Source organism: Orcinus orca, chromosome 1 (genome assembly GCF_937001465.1).
Source record: "Orcinus orca chromosome 1, mOrcOrc1.1, whole genome shotgun sequence".
NCBI lineage: Eukaryota > Metazoa > Chordata > Mammalia > Artiodactyla > Delphinidae > Orcinus > Orcinus orca.
Genome location: NC_064559.1, coordinates 187,174,323 through 187,195,486, shown reverse-complemented (window position 1 = coordinate 187,195,486; position 21,164 = coordinate 187,174,323). Strand labels below are relative to the sequence as shown.

At 44.5% G+C, this 21,164-nt stretch overlaps 1 protein-coding gene across 1 annotated transcript; it reads left to right on the top strand.

Annotated features, from left to right (window-relative positions):
* Window positions 1-742: 742 nt before the first annotated feature.
* ZBTB8B (zinc finger and BTB domain containing 8B) lies at window positions 743-19,776 on the top strand. The gene is made up of 3 exons (XM_004266511.3): window positions 743-1,760; window positions 10,592-10,770; window positions 13,975-19,776. The coding sequence occupies exons 1-3, from the start codon at window positions 782-784 to the stop codon at window positions 14,290-14,292; spliced, it is 1,476 nt and encodes a 491-aa protein (XP_004266559.1). The 5' UTR covers window positions 743-781; the 3' UTR covers window positions 14,293-19,776.
* The last annotated feature ends 1,388 nt before the right edge of the window (window positions 19,777-21,164 follow it).

Here is a 21,164-nt window from a genome sequence, read left to right as displayed (position 1 = left end):
TGATGGTTTTAGCCTATGTTACCTCTTACACGTCCGGAGCCTGGGGATGGTGCCAGCGTTATGCAAAGCACGTTGGCTGTGGTTGGGGCCAAGGATGATTCCACCAAAGACAAAAAGGGCACTAAAACCATAAGAATGGAGAATGCATGCTGGCTAGCCCAAGCATCCACTAAATGTTTCCACAAACTTATGGTAATGGGTGTGAGCTGAGACTGTACTTGCCAGTCTCTAAGTTCTGTACTGGGACACTGGAGACTTACCTGGAGACTGTAATTCTTAGATTCAGGTATTATCTATATTTTGAGCCTTGAAGAAAGTAGAATGTAATTTATAAGAGCATGAACTCTGGAGGTTTTGAGTCCTGGCTCTGTTGCAACTGATCATCTCCTATCCTCTCTGAGTCTTAAAAGTACAGTATTAATAAGTACAATATTGTAACGTATAATATTAGTACTTACTCCTAGGGTTTTTATAAAAATTCATTGAAAGAATTCATGTAAAATACTAAGTACTGCACCCATGTACAGTTAGGAATAGTTACTTTTCTTGTTTTCATCAGTTAACCCAGTTAGACAACCTTTGATTTTTGTTAGATCCCTAACAGCCCATATTATAAAGACATTGCTCAACCAGGGTTTGTGGAAGAATTAAAAGAAAAACAAAACAAAACAAACAAACAAAAAATGAACATCTTATTTATAAGGTTGGGATTTGTGAATTAACTGAAAAAAAATCTTGGCAGAGATCCAGGTTACTCCAAGCGGCAGCAGCTGGTGGAGAAATGGAGATGCAATCCTATTACGCCAAGCTCTTGGGGGAATTGAATGAACAGCGGCAGAGGGACTTTTTCTGTGACTGCAGCATCATTGTGGAAGGGCGGATCTTCAAGGCCCACAGGAACATCTTGTTTGCCAACAGCGGCTATTTCCGAGCCCTGCTCATTCACTACATCCAGGATAGCGGGCGGCACAGCACCGCCTCCTTGGACATCGTCACCTCCGACGCCTTCTCCACCATCTTAGACTTCCTCTATTCTGGGAAGTTGGATTTGTGTGGAGAGAACGTGATTGAAGTTATGTCGGCTGCCAGCTACCTGCAGATGAATGACGTGGTGAACTTCTGCAAGACATACATCAGATCATCCCTAGACATCTGCGGAAAGATGGAGAAGGAGGCCGCTGTGGCTGCAGCGGTGGCAGCAGCGGCAGCGGCAGCGGCAGCAGCGCCTCATCGGGTGGACAGTGGAAGCCCCAGTTCAGGCAGGGAAGGGACCTCCTGTGAGACCAAGAGCTTGGTCTCTCCAGCCGAGGGGGAAGAGAGTGTGGATCGGCCCAGAGAGTCCCACTGTGGTGACTGCAGAGGCTGCCACCCTCTGGCACTGGTGGGGAAAGACAGCCAGGGCAGTGGCTCAGTGGACAGTGACCGCCCCATTCGACCCAAACATATGGAGCCCAAGGTGGAGTTCGATGCCGAGGAAGTGGAGGTGGAGGTGGGTGGACAGCTGCAGCAGCGTACTGCCCCGCTGAGCCTGGCCCATGGGGAGGAGGGTTTGCCCAGAGGCCAGGCGGTCGACTTGGCTTATAGTAACTACCATGTGAAGCAATTCCTGGAGGCGCTCCTGCGCCACAGTGCTGTCCAGAGCAAAGAGGACGCGGACCAACACTTTTCTCGGAGTTTGGAGGGAAGACCAGGTGGTGCAGAAGTAGCAGCCATGAGTTCCATGATGGATGTGCAGACTGACTGGTATGGAGAGGACTCAGGTGAGCTCCATGAGCCTCCATCGTCTGCCACTCATTTAGCACGCACTTGTGTGCCCTCTGGTCTCCCACTGTCATCCTCATCACTGGCACTGTCACTATTGTCATCCTCATCACCACCATCACCACTGCCAGTGTTATCACCATGTTATCACTGCCACCACCGCCAGTAGGTATTAATTGAGCACCTGCTGTGTGCAGGGCATTGCCTCTTCACGTATGTTTGTCTTTTACCTCTGCAACTAGAGTATAAGCATGTTGAGTGCAGTATGCAGACATGGAAAGAAGCCATTCTCTTCCACTAACCAGCAGAGAGACTTTGGTTAAATCATGAAATTTCTTTGAACCCTTTTTGTTCAGGAGATAATCACCCCCACCTTGCCTCTCTCACAGGGTTGAGGACCAAATGAAAAGGTTTTCAGAATTTTTTCTCACATATGAGAACATGTTCTATACAGGTAGGAAATTTATCCTTCTTTGTGTCAATCATGGTGCCTGGCCCACGTAGACACTCAGTTAACATGTTGTAGTTGATGGTGTGATTTACTGGAGAATATTTTAGAGTTGAATTTGGTTTCATGTGAGTAAATTTCTTGTATCCTTTGGGAGACTTTTTAAACAGGAGAAAATCAAACAGAAATTTAATAACATGAACACATAGGAGAGACCCAGGAAAACTGAGTCTGTCTGGAGACTTTTAATTTCTTTCTTTTTTTTTCATTTTTACAGTTTTTAATGAAAGATTACTTCATTCCTGCATCTAAATTTCATTTTTAAAAAAATCAAGAATGCTCTGTATGTCTGATTAAAACTTGACTTGAAAAACTTGAAAGTACGGTTTCTGGTCTTCAGAGACAGTGGCTTAACCAGCATGTAAAAGGTAGTGGTTGTTTTCAGTGACTACACTGTGGGAACTTGTTGAAATCTAATTTCCGTGTATATAGTAGCATTTCACAGACTGTGTCCCCCTTTCCCATCCAGCAGCCCCTCATAATGCCACATGAGTTAGGTAGAAGAAGTGTGGAGAAACTGAGACCCAAGAGGGTTTAGTGAGTTTCTTAAGAATGCAGAGCTGGTAAATGTCACAGCTAATACTAGCAACCCTGGCTGGCTTCGTTTCACTCATAAAACAAACTGTGAAGGCAGTACAAGCGATTAGAGGATTTCAGTGCACTGGTTTAGTCTGTCAACCCCTCTGCCTGTAAGCACAAGTATCAAGAAATAGTAATTCAACTGTACGTCACCCTCATTCAAGTCCATCTGTCCATCTGTAGAGGCAGCTTTCCAGCTACAGGGATCTGTGGCAAGGCAGCCATCCCAGCCGCTTGCCATGCCTGTTGTCTGCCAGGTGTTGATTCGGTTCACCTGGCTCTGGGCTACATTTATTCCAAGCGCCAAGGCACAGAGTAGGACTGATTTGTTTGGTTATTCCTTTATTTGCTCAAATATCTGAGCACCTTCCTTGTGAAGATACAAAGATAAGTCAGATGTGGCTCCAGCTCTCAAAGAACTGATGGTGTCTTAGAGGAGTTAAGAGGTGTGTAAATGGCACTGTGTGGTCCAGAAGCAGAACTGGCTTCCTACTGGTAGGTCAGAGAGGCTTTATGAGAGTGGCATCTGAGTACTCACTACTATATATAAAAGAGATAAACAACAAGGACTTACCGTATAGCACAGGGAACTGTATTCAGTATCTTGTTATACCTATAATGGAAAAGAATCTGAAAAAAATACATGTATATGTATAACAATCACTTTGCTTTACACCTGAAACTAACATAATATGGCAAATCAAACTATATTTCAATTTAAAAAAAAATGGCATCTGAAGGTAAGAAGAGGAGACATGGGGAGAAATTGTAGTCAGATCATGGAAAAACTTAAATGCTAAAATATGGGTTTCTATCTGTAGGCACAGGAGAATTTTTAGTAGTTTCTGAGCTTGGGAGTGGACAGGAGAGATTAATTTGGCCTCAGCACAAGATGGTGCAGAGATGGGAGATGAGGGCAGGGAGACGGTCAGGAGGCTGTTACAGTAGTTCTGTGTTCACATTGCTCATCTGTGACACTAGCAGACACTGTCAAAGCACATGGTCCTCCTATAATCTTCTCCCCTGGACCTCCCATCCCCAGCTCCAGCATCTGCCATTGCTTCTTGAAAAGTTCATCTATATCAGCCACCTCCACTGTTTTACTTCCCAATCTTTTCTCAGCCCACTGTGCTCTGACACTACCACCAACTCCCCCTTCCTTGAAACCACTGTCATGCGGTCAGCTATACATTTCCAGGGCCGATCCAGGGAGTGATTTTCAGGTATTATCTTTCTTGACTACTCTTGGTAGTTCACTCTGATCTTTCCTTCTTGAAATTCTTTCCTCCCCTGGCTTCTGACACTACAAGTACCCATTGCTCTTACCTCTGCCCATTCCTTTTTTTTTTTTTGCGGTACGCGGGCCTCTCACTGTTGTGGCCTCTCCCATTGCGGAGCACAGGCTCCGGACGCGCAGGCTCAGCGGCCATGGCTCATGGGCGCAGCCGCTCCGCGGCATGTGGGATCTTCCCGGACCGGGGCACGAACCCGTGTCCCCTGCATCGGCAGGCGGACTCTCAACCACTGCGCCACCAGGGAAGTCCCTGCCCATTCCTTTTCAGCCTTATCATGGGGTCATTTAATGTCCGTGTGTCAGCATTCCACCATTGCCTTGCTTCTTCAACATCTTATTCCTGTTCATTCATTCATTTAACAGAGATTTACTGAGCACTTCCTATATTCCAGGCACTATTCATCGCAGTGAACAGAAGACAGTCTTTGTCCTCATGGAGCTGATATTCTAGCGTAGGGAGCCGGACAATAAACCAATAAGGACATATATAGTATGAAGAAGAACTAAAGCAGGGACAAAGTTGATAGAAAGTGAAGGGGATGCTGTTTTATTTAGTGTTGACCAGGAAGGCCTTTCTAACAGGTTGCCTTTAAGCGAGCAAACTGTAGAGATATCAGGGAGAACATTCCAGGCAGAGGGAAGAGAAAGGTGCAAAGGCCCAGGTGTAGGATCACACTTGGCAACTGAATGAAAGGAACAGCAATGATTCTGGTGTGGCTGGAGTGGAGTGGGCAAGGCAGAGAGTTGTGGGGGATAAGGTCAGAGAGGTTGAGTGACGGCGGACTGGGTAGGGTTTTGAAGGCCATGAGAAGGCCTTTGAATATTGCTCTTAGAAGGAAATCCACTAGAGGCTCTTGGCAGAGAGTGACTTGAGATGACATATATTAAAAGGATCCCTCTGGGTATTGTGTGCTGTCACCTCCTAAGTGGGCCTCTTGCTTCCACTCTTGCTTTCCTGTTGACTAGAGGGGAGCATAGGTGGAAGCAGCAGGACCGTTTAGGAGGTGACTGCAATAACCCAGGTGATGGCTGTGCTCCTTGAATCAGTGTGGTAGCAGTAGAGAGGTGAGATGTGGTTGGATTAGGACTATACTGTCTCTGAAAGGTAGAGCTGACCAGATTTGCTAATGTCTTATATAAGTGGTATGAGAAAAAGAGGCATTAAAGGTGACCTTAAGGTTTTTAGCTTGAGTGATTGATTTTAATGTTATGTTTGTGGTGCCTTTTGGATATCCCATTGAAGACGTGCAGTAAGTAATTACATCTATATGTTCGGAGTTCTGGGGAGAAATCAGAGCTGAGATATAAATTTGGGAGTCATTAGTGGGTCCATGGAATTTAAAACCTTTATGTTCCATGAACCTATAGATCTAGAAGGAGAAGACAAGAGATCTAAGGACTGAGCCCTGACCCAACATTTAGAGGTCAGGAAAATAGGGGAACAAGCTAAGGAAACAGAGAAGGGGCAGCCAGTGAGGTAGGAGGGAATCAAAAGAGTGATAGATGCCAAGAGGAGAAAATGTTTCAAGAAAAAGGGGAAATCAACTATGTCCAGTACTGTGTATAGGCAGATTGAGAACTGATCATTGGGTTTAGTAATGGAGAGGTCATTGATGAGCAGTATCAATGAAGTGGTGGACAAAAGACCAAACAGAGTAGCCTTAAAAGAGAACTCAGGGGTTCTGAGTTCTGGCTGAAAGGGCATATGAGGTTAAGGTTTTTATTAAGGTGGAGGATCTAAAAGCATTTCTTTGCTGATGAGAATGATCCAGGAGAGAGGAAGATAAATGATAATGGAAGAGTGAGGGACAATGGATAGATCGAGGAGAGATGGGGGTCCCATGTATAAGTGGAGGGATGGTCTCGCCTTGGATGGGAGGGAGAACAATTCATTCATAGTAACAGGAGTGAAAGCGGATTAGATGTGTTCATATTGGAGGTTGGGGGGTGGCTGGGACCATGTAGACATTCTCTTCTGCTTGCCCCTCCTTCTCAATGAAATAAGAAGCAAGGACAGCAGCTGACAGTGAGGAAGGGGTAGGAGGGGTGGGAGATTTGAGCAGTGGGAAGGTATGAAATAGTCACTGAGAAGAGTGGGAGAGTGAATGAACCAGGGAAATACTTAGGCTTCTTGGGCAGAACGAAGGGCTCTTTTTTTTTGTTTTTTTGCGGTGCGCGGGCCTGTCACTGTTGTGGCCTCTCTCGCCGCGGAGCACAGGCTCCGGACGCGCAGGCTCAGCGGCCATGGCTCACGGGCCCAGCCGCTCCGCGGCATGTGGGATCCTCCCGGACCGGGGCATGAACACGTGTCCCCTGCATCAGCAGGCGGACTCTCAACCACTGCGCCACCAGGGAAGCCCCCCAAGGGCTCTTTTGATATTATAGTAGTCAGATGGTGATGGTTGGATTGATTTAAAGTGAGACCGGAACAGAGTTGTGCATTTTTTTCCAGTGACCTGAACTTGCCTTGTTTCACCTACAGAATAGGCAGAGAGTTATATTGAACTAGATGAATACGGATAGAGGGAGACAGTGGACCAAGGCAGCTGAGGGCATATGCAAAGGAGTGATTTCATTGATGGGCTATAGGCACTCAGCTGGGGAAGGAGGGGAGTGAGGACTTGAGGAGGAGAAGGGCAATAAAATGGAAGTATAGTCCATGGCTTGGACGTCCCGGTAGAGAAGGAACACCTACGGGGTGAGCTGGAAAGATATAAAGCGGTGATTGGAAAGTGGAGCGCTTGAAATGTGGGTTATGGAGTGAGTACAGTTATTGGCAATATCTAGGCCTGGGGCCATGATTCTCATCCCTGTCCGTACATTAGACTGGGAAGGATGCTTTAAAAATATGATGCTTGGGTCCCACCCCACCCATTAGCTTGGGATGGGGATTGGATATCAGTATTTATTTTCATTTTAAGCTTCCCAGATGATTCTAATATGCAGGCAGAGTTGGGAGCTCTTTGTCTAGGGTTGGGTGGCTGAGGTGGAGTGGAGGATAAGGACTTTGGAAGAAAGGAGGTCCGGGAACAGAGGCCAGGGTATGGCAAGGGTCATTTTCGGTATTCACACCAAGAATTATGCCAGGAGTTGAGCCTGAAGGCAATGTGATCAAATCTCCAAGGAGTGAGGGGATGATCTAGGGGCCCCTGGATGACTGTAACAAGGATGAGTAGCAGTATCATCTGATGGGATGAGCTCCAAAAGATCTTAGGGTTTTTAAGGAAGGAGGGAGGGACAGTGGTCTGGAGATGACAGTGAAGCACAAGGAAGACCACCCTCCCCTGATCCAGGGTGTCAAGGCAGTGGCTTAAGGGAAGCAGGGTGCTTAGGGGAGAGCCAGACCTCAGTTAAAGCAACCACTCCAATCTGCTGAGGACTCTCAAAACTGTATGCTTCTCTTCTTTCCCTGAGCTCCAGATTTATCTGTCTAACCCAGATATTCCCCCGTGGATGCTCTGAGCCTGCCTCAAACATCGTAAAACCCAAACAGACCTCCTCATCCATCCTGCACCTGCTTTTCCTCCTGTGTTCCCTGCCTCGGTTTATTCCACCGTCACCCACCAAGTCAGCTAACCCAGAATCAGTGTCATTTAGAATCTTCTCTTTCCCTGCTCTCTCCTCCCCAATGTGGTCATCGAGTGCTATTAATTTTACTTCTCAAACCTTTCTCCTTCTCTCCACCTCCACAGCCCTGGCTTTAATTCATGTCATCGCTCATCCCCTCCCACCTGGACTTCCTGCCTTTAATCTTGCCTCTCTTAAATCCTTCCCCTGCATTATCCCCAGAGGGATCCTTTAAAGGTCCAGTCTCACCTTGTACCTTCCCAGCTTAAAACCTCACCTGCTTAGAGAGTAAAGTCCAAGTTCCTTAACATATCAGCTTTGCAGAGGCAGGGATTTTTGTCTTTTCTGATCACTGCTGTATCCCCAGGGCTTAGAACACAGCCTGGCACATCATAGGTGCTCAGTATAAATTTGTTGAATAAATGCATGAATGTGACCTTCTTGACCTTTCCTTGCCCTTTCCTTGGCTTCATTCCTCATCCCTCTCCACCCTACTTAATATTTCATATTCTCATTTACCTCTGTGCCTAAGCATGTGTTGTTCCCCTGCCTGAGATACCTTTCTCTTTCTCAAACTCCCAGTGAACTCCTATTCATCCTTTAAAACCTTGCTCAAAGGTCATCTCTCCTGTGAAATCTCTGAACTCCAGGAGAGAATTCATTACTTTCTTTTCTACATTTCTTCATCACTTTGAACTTTGCCTGTGTTATATTATATTGTATAAATTTGTTTCCATGTCTTTCTCTCCTGCTAGACTTAACTTCTTGAGGGAAGAAACAGGTATCTTGGTAAAGATGCACCTTGACACAGTGCCTCGCATGTAATAGGCATTCAGGTGAACTGTTTTTTTTTTTGGAGCAATCAGATCATAAGAGAGGAAGGAAAGTGTTGCGATAATTCATACTCTTCTGATGGAAAAATAGTTAACAGTTGTTTTTTTCCAAGGATTAACACTGGACCCATTTTACTGAATGTTTTTATAGTCGGGAAGAAGGTGATAGTACAATGTCAGGCTGATGGGGATAAATGACAGGAAGAGTCCATAGTGCCAGAGGAGTGAGCAGGAAACTGGCATCTCAGCACCAGTGTGATCAGTGACAAACAAATAATCCAACATATATATGCAGTGTTGAGCCATGAGCTGCTGCTTTTATTCTGGGAAACAGATTTTGGAGTCACTATAGATTACGCAAAATGTTAAGCATTATCAGGATGGGAACTAGAAACTAAAGAGAATAATCTTCACCCGTACATAGAATGATGTTGGGTTCTCACTTGACATTCAGTTTACCATACTTTTGGCAGCACCTCAGGAAAGGTAAAGCCCTATTAGGTGTCCTGAGAAGGTCCCAGAGAAAAGGAGTTACTCCCGTGTTGAGAGAGACCACAGGAGCCTGGCCAGCTTAATAAGAAAAGAAACACTGAGGTGATGATGATGTGACAAAAATGGTTAACATTTATGAGAGCTTACTATATGCCAGCTGCTGTGCTTTAGGCATTACCTCATTTCATTCTTACCACAATCCTATGAGGTGGGAACTATTATCATTCCTATGTTACAGATGAGTAAAGCACAGAGAAGTTAAGTGAGATGTGCAAGGTCACACAGCTGGTAAGTGGTAGAACCAGGCCTTGAACTCAGGTTTCTGTGCCTGGAAAGCTTGAGTTACTAGTGCCTCCACATATAATATGATGTGATCAAAGTCTGTAAAATTCTGAAGGGCATGGATAGAGGAGACAAATCTTGGAATACTACAATAAGGGTAACTCAGGAAACTTGAAAGGAACAGTTTTTATACATGTGGGTGATAATCATGTTGTCACCTTAACGGGTTTATGAGCAAGGTGGAAAAAAAAGAGTTCTAAAATATTTAAGTGAATTTTTAAGATATTTGATGATTTCAGATATATAGAGTTAATATGAACTCCAAACAATGTAGGGTCTGCATCATAGCAAACCACTTCTACACATGCCTGGAAGCTATTATTAGGAGCTGCTGTCAAAGAAAGCATGAATACTGACCCAGTGGTCTGTTCCATCATAATAGTTTTTTCAAACTTTTGAGGATCATTAAATCAACTCAGGAGGTTTGTATTAGCCAGCTCAGGCAACCATAACAGAATACCACAGACTGAGCAGTTTAAACAACAGAAATTTATTGTCTCACAGTTTTGGAGGTGCAGAGTCCAAGATCAAGGTGCCAGCAGGGTTGGTGTCTGGTGAGAGCTCTCTTTCTGGCTTGCAGACGACTGCCTTCTTGCTGGTCCTCACATGACCTTTCCTCTGTACAAGAGTAGGGAGAGAAAGCCATCTCTGGCATAGTTTCCTCTTCTTATAAGGACACCAGTCCTACCAGATTCGAGCTCTACCCTTACGACCTCATTTAACCTTAATTACCTCCTTAAAGGCCCTGTCTTCACATATAGTCACATTGGAGGTTATGGCTTCAATGTATGAATTTGAGGGGGATGAAATTCAGTCTAGAACAGGGTCTCAATCATTATTGTCCTAAAATGAAATCAAAGAGAATAGACATTATCAGAGTGAGTATTATTTTGGGAAGCTTTTCAAGTTGTCCACATGAAGATATATGTGTTCTAAGGTTGTAATATAAGCTGTGTTTTCTAACTGTGAACCACAGAGAAGTTTCAAAGCTGAGGCCTTACAGCATTCCTTGCAATCTTATATCAGAAGCCCATCTTCTCCTCTGGCTGACTGGGAGCCAGAGTGGCAATTTGCAGACACTGTTTCGCTGTTAGCTGCTGGTGGAGTTGGGGTCCTTCTTCTCGACCTGGGCTGGTCGAACTCCCCTGCTCTGGATCCCATCCATCGGAGGGCGGCCAGTGTTGTTGCTGCTTACAGTACCATTTGGTTCCCCAGGTGGTGTGCTGGTGGTGCCCATCAAGCTGCACAAGTGTCCTTTCTGCCCCTACACTGCCAAACAGAAGGGCATCCTTAAGCGTCACATCCGCTCACACACAGGGGAGCGGCCCTACCCCTGTGAGACCTGCGGCAAGAGGTTCACCCGCCAGGAGCATCTGCGGGGCCACGCGCTCAGCGTAAGTGGAGGAGCTGGCGGTTCTCTCGGGACGGTGGGGTGGGAGTGGCGGTGGTTCATGACGGTTCGTCTAATGTGAGGGCAAGGCCAGTCTGTATTTCTCTTCTCTGTCCACTGGGGTATTTCCAGAGAATTTTAAACATGTATTTCTGCTACTAAATTACACCTGGGTTGGTGGCACTTAGAGAAAGTTAAAACTTATATGGTAACAGACTAGTTTGCTTAGGAGGAAAGTTAAGAAAGTTTAGACCCTAGTCAGGGATGGTTGTCAAAAGGCAGAGAACACTGAGGCTTAGACAGGGGATTGTGGGTCTGTTCCCTGTGGTGTGATGCCAGAGGTAAGCTGCATTCTCGGTTTCCCACCCAACCTCAGCACCCCGGGGTGGGGAAGGGATATACTGCCATTTATAGGGCTACCTGTGAGCAGCAAAGAGGACCCCAGCCCAAGCGGACCTCCCCTCCCACTGGCTGCCGCCTAGGATTCTGTCTCCCATGTGAGTGGGTGATTCCTACCTGCTAAAAAGCATTCAGGCCATTTAGAAAGGCATTGCATTTAAGATCGTCTTTGAGCAAGGCAATCAGTCTTTGGAAAATCCAACATAAAAATGGTTTGGATTTCAAAAGACACTATCAAGAATGTGAAAAGACAACCCACAGAATGGGAGAAGAATCTTTGTGAATCATTTATCTGCTAAGGATCTAATAACCAGAATATATAAAGAATTCTTGGGCTTCTCTGGTGGCACAGTGGTTGAGAGTCCGCCTGCTGATGCAGGGCACACGGGTTCGTGCCCCGGTCCGGGAAGATCCCACATGCCGTGGAGCGGCTGGGCCCGTGAGCCATGGCCGCTGAGCCTGCGCGTCCGGAGCCTGTGCTCCGCAACGGGAGGGGCCGCAGCAGTGACAGGCCCAAGTACCGCAAAAAAAAAAAAAAAAAAAAAAGAATTCTTATAATTCAACAATAAAAAGACAACCCAATTAAACAATGGATGTGAATAGACGTTTCTCCAAAGAAGATAAACAAATGGCCAATAAGCACATGAAAAGATGCTCAACATGATTAGTCACTAGGAAAATATAAATCACAGCCACGATGAGATGCCACTTCACACAAACTAGGATTGCTATAATAATAATAAAAAAAACCAAAAACAGATAGGAACAAAGTGTTGGCAAGGATGTGGAGACACTAGAACCCTCATATACTGCTAGTGGGCACATAAAATGGTACAGCCACTGTGGAAGAGAGTTTGGGGTTCCTCAAAAGGTTAAGCATAAAGTTACCATTAGGACCCAGCAATTCTACACAAGAGAACTAAAACAGACATTCACAGAAAAACTTGCATGCAGATGTTCCTAGCAGCATTATTCGTAACAGCCAAAAAGTAGAAACAACCCAAATGTCCATCAACTGATGAATGAATAAACAAAATGTGGCATATCTATACGATGGATACATTTTATTCAGCCATAAAATGAAATGAGTTCCTGATACAGGCTACGACATGGAACAACCTTGAAAGCATTATGCTGTGTGAAAGAAGCCGGTCACAAAAGGCCACGTATTACATGATCTCGTTTATATGAAATATAAAAAGTGGGCAGGCCTATGGAGATAGAGAGTAGATTAGTGGTTGGGGCATGGGGGATGGGAGAGGCATGACGGTTAATGCGCACAGGCCTTCTTTATGGAGTGATGAAAATTTCTGGAATTAGATGGTGGTGATGGTTGTACAACCTCATGAGTATACTTAAAACCACTGAATTGTACACTTCAAAAGGGTGAATTTTATGGTATGTGAATTATGGTTTTGAAAGAATCCAGATTTAAGATAAATACAAGGTAACTGACTGCCTCTGCTCTCCGTGCTGGCCCTAGCATACTTGTCTGAGAGTGGCCTTACCCCAAGGCCTTAAGTTTTTGTTTGTCTTTTTTTTTTCCTTCAAATTATATCTCCAGTCCATCTTGACAGCAATAGGTCCCTGGGTACCTTTAAGATGTGTCATTGGTTGGAATCCTCATTCCCTCTATTTTTCCGCCTTGTACGAGGCCCAGTCTACTGCAGCCCAAAGACGTAGTCTTCAAAGGCTCCATCAGGTTGCAAGGGTCACATACACACTCGGGTTGGCTCAGGCATTGGGGGTTTAGCATAGGAAGCCCAGGAAACCTCAGGGGAGGCAGGGACATAGGTCAGGATGTAATGGCAACTCCAGCAACCTGGGTATTGTTGTTGACCCTTCTTCTGCATCAGCCTCTCTCTGTCACTGCCTCTTGTGTGTATCCTGCATCCAGAGCTCTCTAAAAGAGAGGCTCTGATTGATTCACAGATCCCCTATTGGCTGGAGTTCCTGAAAAGTGCATGCATTAGAAAGATAGCTCCTTATACAGAGGGGACCCCTGGGACTGCTGCCCTCATAAGGAGCTGCACGGAGTAGATCAGGTTCTCTTTTCTAGTATGCAAAGCTCTTTTCATAAGTAAGGAATGCATTTATCAATGAAAAAATCAAGGGTGAAGCATCTGCTGACACTTTTAGAGAATACACTGTCTGGCAAATCTGCCTTCCTAATGGCTAAACAATCCAAGGTACGTAGGAGGCCATGCCTAAAATCCTAATCGGTTCACTGAGTGCCCTTTATGTGCCAGGCACTAGGGATATAGTAACAAATGTGACAGAGGACAGAGAACATGAATGAGGATAGTCCGTGACCTCTTGGAGCTTAGAATCTAGTGAATTTTACCAATGATTTGTTAGAAATAAAACAAAGGGAGAAGTATAGGTGAGACTGTATAGCTGGGGGACCTAATCTGGCCTGGAGTATCAGAGAAGACTTCCTTGAAAGTCATTAGTGGGAATTCCCTGGCGGTCCAGTGATTAGGACTCTGAGCTTTCACTGCCGAGGACGCAGGTTCCATCCCTGGTTGGGGAACTAAGATCCCCGTAAGCTGCGCGGCACAGCTGGGGGGGGATAAAAAAGGCATTAGTAAGGAGGGAGGGGTGACCGTGGGGAGGAGGGCACACTCCACGCATGTCCGATGGCCCTGGGGTGGAAAGGACCTTGGTGAGGCTGAGACTGGCAGAGAGAGCAAGAGGGAGAGTGGTGAGAAACGAGACTGGAGGGTCAGCCAGGGGCCATGTCTCATGGGGCCCTGAAGGCCATGACTCAACCCCTTTTCTGTGACATTTACTGTGCTGGTGATTTTAGGTCCATAGGTCCAACCGTCCAATTATCTGCAAGGGCTGCAGAAGAACCTTCACAAGTCACCTGTCGCAGGGGCTGCGGCGCTTCGGGCTGTGTGACAGCTGCACCTGTGTTACAGACACACATGATGATGATGACGAATTGATGCCCATCAACCTTAGCCTGGTGGAGGCTTCGTCCGAGAGCCAAGAAAAGAGTGACACAGACAATGACTGGCCAATCTACGTGGAGTCTGGTGAGGAAAACGACCCCGGCGGAGAGGATTCAGATGATAGACCCCAAATTCAGCCCAGCTTATCAGATGGAGAGATGCTTACGTAGCAATAAATTAGTGGCGAAGAGGGTTTAGAATTTGTTCTTGCCAGTCCTGTGGTTGAAAGCCACCCTTTGTCCAATTTTGTGGAACCCTGAGAAGAACATTTTTTCACTGTTATTTGCATTTCTGTTAGACTACATGGTGGAGGTTGGATTCTGTGACTCAAAGGACTTTTTAGTGCCGCCCTTGATTTCTGAAAGCTTTCTGAGTGAATCAAGGTTGGCTCTGAGGCGTCCCGTTTTTCCTGCCATGCATCCAAACTCTGGTTTGAAGGAAGATAACAAAATCTCCATACTTTTTTCATAGTGTCTCAATCTTTCTGCATTCCTGTGTCGTCATCCTCTTGCTCTGAAAAGGTGGGCAAGAATATATTAAGTTTTGAGATCAATCTTACTTCTGCCAAGCCTCTTCTAATGAATTCCATACTTTAATTTTCTGGTGAAGTATTAAGGAGAAAGTTTCCTTGATATAAGGCAGACACGGTCGTCTGGCTATATGACTGTAAAAATTACTTTCTAAATCTAAGATTGCAGTGTTAAAGGCTGGGGGTGTTTATGTGCAGACAAGCATGGAAATGAGCTGAAAGTTTCCTTATGGCACTGTGACTTGCCCCGTTGAATTAAATGTTAAATTAGCCCCGGGAAGGGAGCCTGAGAGCCCAGGTCTGGGTGGTTTCCCTGTCTGGCTTGGGATTTAACAATTCTGTGCACACAAATAACCTGTTTTATGATCATAAAACAAGGCATTTGGGCAAAACTCAAAATGCTCCTATGCGTTTTCCAGCCATTTCCAAGAAGCCACTACTGTGTAACCTGGAAATGCAGCCGCCACTGACATTCCTTTACTTCGTTTATGAATAGAACTTTAATTGGAGGGAAAGGGTAAGCCAATATAAGCAAGTTATATGTCTAAATTGTTTACCTTTTAAAAGATCCTTTGGAGGGAAAGGGAAGGTTACTAGAAGAACAGGTTTTTAAAACGAGTCTGCTTTTCACCCACTTTGCAGCCATGCAATTATTCTAACAAAAGAGACTGTACTTCTTTAAAAGTCGAAAGAGCAGGAAATATTAGGGATTAAAGATATTTAAGGCACTTTCATAATTTTGTCTTATGTTAAAGTATCCAAAATGAATTTTCTTCCTTTAATTTTACTATAGTTGTATTTCAAAAGACGGTAAAAAAAAAAAAAAAAAAAACCACTTTCCTTTCTGCCTCTTGAACAAAAAGAGATAATCAAAAAATTGTAAATTGGCTTGTAAATAAATGTTAGCATTGAAGGGTTCAGAAGGTGTTTAAACTGTACTTCTCAATAGAAGTTAGAACCCTAGGATGGTGCTAGCCCCAGACAGCAGCTGAATTCTTGGACCCCAGTCCACACAGTAGGACCACACATTGGCCTGAAGTAGACTGGAAGTTTAAAAACCGGTCTATTAACAGAGATAGTTGGAAAATTATTGTTCTAGATCAAGAATTACACATTGAAAATTTTCAAGGACCAGAAACACTTCTTACCAGAAATGAAAATATTAGCGTTGTTTTAAAAGCAGGACCTTAGCAAAAGGGAAACCTAAAAGGAGGTGTAGAAGATATACTTTGCAGGGAGTTATGTTTGATATTTTCGTTCTCTCCGTTCAAAGCATTTCTGATGTTTTCATATGACTTTTCTACCTCACAGTTCAACGCTCTGCCTGCCTTCTCTGGCAGAGCAGTGATCCTCTCTGGTGACCCCATAACCTATTCACATCACTGGGTGCCAAATAAAAAATTTTACATTAGAGATTACACTCTAAGACAGTGATTTTCAACTGGGGGTGATTTTGCCCCCCAGAGTACATATATCTGGCAGTGTCCGGAGACATTGGCTGTTTGGAGTTTGCGTGTTGGCATTGGGAATAGCTGAATTCGGTCACTGAATTCTATCACTTTTAAAGGAGATAATTCCTCTGTGTGGACTATCAGATAATAAACTGTCCTCAGTTTTAAATTTATGTTCCCATTTGGTGGTCAGTATTTATAATCTGCACAGTGTCTTTGAGGTTTAATTTGTGGAGTTGGTGATATTTTTATAAGTAAATTCACAATTGGGCCCAACGCAGACCATTAGTGATTTAGTTTATATTTGGCATCTTTCTGGCATATTCAGTCCAAGTTTGCAAAGGGATTTTTTTTTCTAATATTACATATACTGCATGGATGGGAACAGGATTTTTACTTGTAATGGGATTGAAAAGCGGCACCCTTGGGAAGTTGTTTCTTTTGGGAGAAGGAAACAGGCTTTCACAGGGGTTGGAAAGGAATATAAATAAGGCCTGGATCTGTAATACCTTTAGAAATGACATAGAGCATCATGGCTTCTGGTCATTTGGCAGAAAGATGCCAGTCTGATGTAAATATTTTGGTGGTCACTATACTTTGAATATTCCTTAAGAAAGCTATTGACCCAGTGGTCTGCAGAATGTTGTGAAATAGAGTATCCTGGAGGTTCAGAATATTATGAAGGGTTTTTTAATTTTGTTGTTGTTGTTAATTGATGTTGTAATAAACCCCACGTAGAGAAAGGCAACAGGCAGGGCTGCATGCACTGATTCTGAGGGCGGTGGGGAGACTGGAGTGGCCTTTGGTCACTTGAATTCTTACTGTTTCATCTGGACGTCTAGGTTTTTCTTGTGTGTCCTTTGTGCATTGACAATAGAATTATCTCTGTGAAGTGTAATGTAATAGGGTAGAGAGGGGCAAGGGGATGGGGTGGGTGAGAAGTTCCTGTTACGCTCTGTTTTGAGCATTACCACTGTACTTCCTGTCATTGTTGGTCCTTTGTAACTTGCTTTGTGCTTTCATGTGTTCGTGCTGTCTTTTAACCCCCAAAGGGGGGTGCTTTATTCAGTTGCTTATGATAGGCAATGTTTTCATTGATTTTTGCTCAATATTTCCACCAAATATTGCTGTGTTCCTCAAACGTTTCATTAAAGCTATGAAAATTTGAATTCTTTTCTTCAAATAATGCTTCTATAGAGTTAAATGAAAAGTTGTTTGGCAAGGGTAGTTTGGTTGGTTTCTAATACGTCCTAGTTTTCAAAGGTGACACTAACTCACACCATTGTGATCAGATGATATGGAAGCTTCATAACTTGAGGAGGACATTTAGCATCTGTTCTGACCCTCCAGATGGATAATTTTACTACTGCCGATGCTTCATTGACAGCTGTGGTTTGGGGAAACTATTTTTATATCCATCATTTGATATTTTGGCCCTCTGTCAGTAGCATATTAAAAATTATTGGGGGTTAAGATTGGGATTATGTGTTCAGATGAAGAAGGTTTAGCAGTAACAAGCTTGGGGATTTTAAGGGAAGGCATCAATTTGAGATATATGTCTTGATCACATGTAATGGATATGGATTATCTGTCATGCAGACTGTGAAGGGTATGATTAGGATTTTTTTGGAAGCAGAAGAATATGCCAGACAGTTTCACTTCTTTCTATTATCCATAGTCTCTGAGGAGCTTCTCCTGCCACCAGAAAAAGCAAGCAAATAGTAATATAGTGCCCTCCAGGGGTCTACTTAGGCACAATCGAATGTTTAGAAACATTCAAACTCATAAACTACCACAGCAGATTCACTTAGAAGGACATAGGATGGGAAGCACGGGTCACCAGCAGGGCAGAGCCAGTCGTTGCTCCTCCATCGGAGTCCCTGCATCTGTCCCTGTGGTTCAGGTGCAAGGAGACAGACACACATCAGGCAAGTATGGAAGCTATTCTGGCTTAAAAGCCTCTTGTCCCATGGGGGCAAGTATCTCTTATAACAACTCCATAGAAATAACTTCCAGGGTCCCCACAAGAGACATGTCTCTTCCAAGAGTCACTGTGGTTCAGGAAGCCCAGAGGTGTGGCTTCCTATCAGGCATTTGTAGTTCTCCCAGTCTGGATACAGTTCACCAGTTCGGGGTCATTTCTACCATATGTAATGTTGCCTAGCAACATGGTTGATATACTACTGTTTGTTAGGTTGCCAGGGGAACAGAGCTAGAAAGTTAACCCAAGGTTAAATTCTCACACAGAAGGGGAAAAGGTTTTGTTAATCCTTTACCAAACGGTATGCTGAGCAATTACATAAGAGTTACTGCACCTAGTTCCTATGAAATATAGCCAGAGGAATTTCCTGTTAAAATGTAGCCCACACCAACTCACTTTTCCTTGAAGAGTATTCATTCTTTGTGCTTAGCTACTCATGATTAATACACTGCAAATTTTGCTGAGGTATGTGTAAGAGTTGGATAAATGGTCCCGTCAAAATTATCCCATCAAAATGTCTTGTATCCTTTGGTGCTACTCAGAGTAGGCAGGTATAGTATAACATACTATAGGGACATCATTGAATGGAAATTTCTGGGGATCCTATCAATCACACTTTGATAGGAACCTATGTCCACCTGGCAACCACCAAACACTAGGCTCTTGATAATGGTGCCTCTTATTACTGTATCATGTGATGCTACCCTTGCCTGCTTCTGTTGCTCCTGGAAGAGCAATAAGTGAGGACAGCCAGTTATTTATTCAACGGTTATTCAATAATTATTTATGGAGTCCTTATTATGTGTCAGGCACTGGACCCCTGATGTACTGTCAAGGGTACATCAATGAACAATTCCTGTCCTCGCAGAACTTGCACTGTGTAATCAGGGGGGCCAACAAACAACACAGTTTGGGGTGTGACAATAGGGGCAAGGACAGGGTGCCCTGAAAGTGCTTGGGTAGAGCAACCAGCCCAGTCTTAAAGCCTCAGAGAAGTCTTTCTTGTCTAAGCTACTGTTGTGGTGGTCCTTCCCATCCAGTAAACTTCGTGCTTTGGGATACAATTTATAAGCAACTTAAATAGTTTCTGACATTTCCTGCCTTTTCCAAACATGGTGGCTTTGGACATTAACAGTGTTTAAATTACATGCTTTATTCAGGTATATAAAAATATTACAAAAATTCAGAATATCCTAGTCGTTAGAAAATATGCATCAGATGCTGTGGGATTTTTTTTGTGTGTGTGTGGTACGCGGACCTCTCACTGTTGTGGCCTCTCCCATTGCAGAGCACAGGCTCCGGACGCGCAGGCCCAGCAGCCACGGCTCACCGGCCCAGCCGCTCCGCGGCATGTGGGATCCTCCCGGACCGGGGCACGAACCCATGTCACATGCATCGGCAGGCGGACACTCAACCACTGCGCCACCAGGGAAGCCCAGATGCTGTGGTTTTCTTATTCAAGAAACAACAACAGGGACTTCCCTGGCGATCCAGTGGTTGAGACTTCGCCTTCCAATGCAAAGGGGTTCGGGTTCGATATGTGGTCGGGGAGCTAAGATCGCACATGCCTCACATCCAAAAAAACCAAAACATAAAAAAACCCCATAAAACCCCCAAAAAACAGAAGCAATATTGTAACAAATTCAAAAAAGACTTTAAAAATGGTCCACATAAAAAAAAAAAAGAAAAGAAACAGCAACAAATAATCTACCAACAAATAACTTCTCCACCCCCTGTAATAAGTTAGAAGAAAGGTATTGTTACTGTGACAGATGTGGAGGAGCCCTGTTGCATATGGATCGGGTCTTGGTTGACCATGTAAACCAGTTAATTCCCAGACCAGATAGATATGGAACAGAACCATTAAATCAAAGGATTTGAGAAATAGAAAGGACTTTGAGGATAGTCTCCTCCAGAGAGATTTTACAGAGAAATGAAATGACTAGTTTTTGGTTCCCACACAGCTAGTTAGCATCAGAAACCAGATCCTGTCAGGCCAACGCTGATAACAAACAAACATGTTTGGGCAGGCAGCAAAGACCATCTGTAGACAGCATTTGTTTCCTCGGGTACCCATCAAACTAAAACTACAGAAGAGGAAATGGCTATTTTAGCCTCATGTGGCTTTGTGTGATCCTGGCCTGAATTCTTGGAATGCTTAGACAGGGAGGGGGAAAATCACATGTTGAACATGAGGGAGTTAATTTAATTTCTTTTCCTATAATACCCACATATATATATATATATATATATATATATATATTTTTTTTTTTTTTTTCCGGTACGCGGGCCTCTCACCGCTGCGGCCTCTCCCGCCGTGGAGCACAGGCTCCGGACGCGCAGGCTCAGCGGCCATGGCTCACGGGCCCAGCCGCTCCGCGGCATGTGGGATCCTCCCGGACCGGGGCACGAACCCGTGTTCCCTGCATCGGCAGGCGGACCCCCAACCACTGCGCCACCAGGGAAGCCCCTATATATATTTTTTTGATTAATTAATTAATTTATTTATTTTTGGCTGTGTTGGGTCTTCGTTTCTGTGCGAGGGCTTTCTCTAGTTGCGACAAGCGGGGGCCGCTCTTCATCGCGGTACGCGGGCCTCTCACTGTTGCGGCCTCTCTTGTTGCGGAGCACAGGCTCCAGACGCGCAGGCTCAGTAGTTGTGACTCACGGGCCTAGCTGCTCTGCGGCATGTGGGATCTTTCAGACTAGGGCTCGAACCCGTGTCCCCTGCATTGGCAGGCGGATTCTCAACCACTGCGCCACCAGGGAAGCCCTCCACCACATATTTGAAACAGCATAACTACCATCAACACACACACACACACACACACACACACACACACACACACACACACACACACACACACACACGGCAAATCGAAATTTTATTGTCCACTTATCTAATATGTATCAGGTATTTGATATTAATGTATTCACTTTGTAAAAACTTTCAAATTAAAAAATTTACATTATCTTGAAATTACTTTTGCCAACTTCTCCAGCAGATATTTTGAAATATAAATTGGGTATGATTCCGGGAAGGTGACAAGGACAATCATATTTGAAACAAAAACCCGCATA

Excerpts from the sequence above, each read along its gene's own strand:
- ZBTB8B (XM_004266511.3), top strand. The coding sequence starts at position 782 with ATGGAGATGCAATCCTATTACGCCAAGCTCTTGGGGGAATTGAATGAA. Across the intron at positions 1,761-10,591 it reads CTGGTATGGAGAGGACTCAG|GTGGTGTGCTGGTGGTGCCC; the intron begins GTGAGCTCCATG and ends TTGGTTCCCCAG. Across the intron at positions 10,771-13,974 it reads TGCGGGGCCACGCGCTCAGC|GTCCATAGGTCCAACCGTCC; the intron begins GTAAGTGGAGGA and ends TGGTGATTTTAG.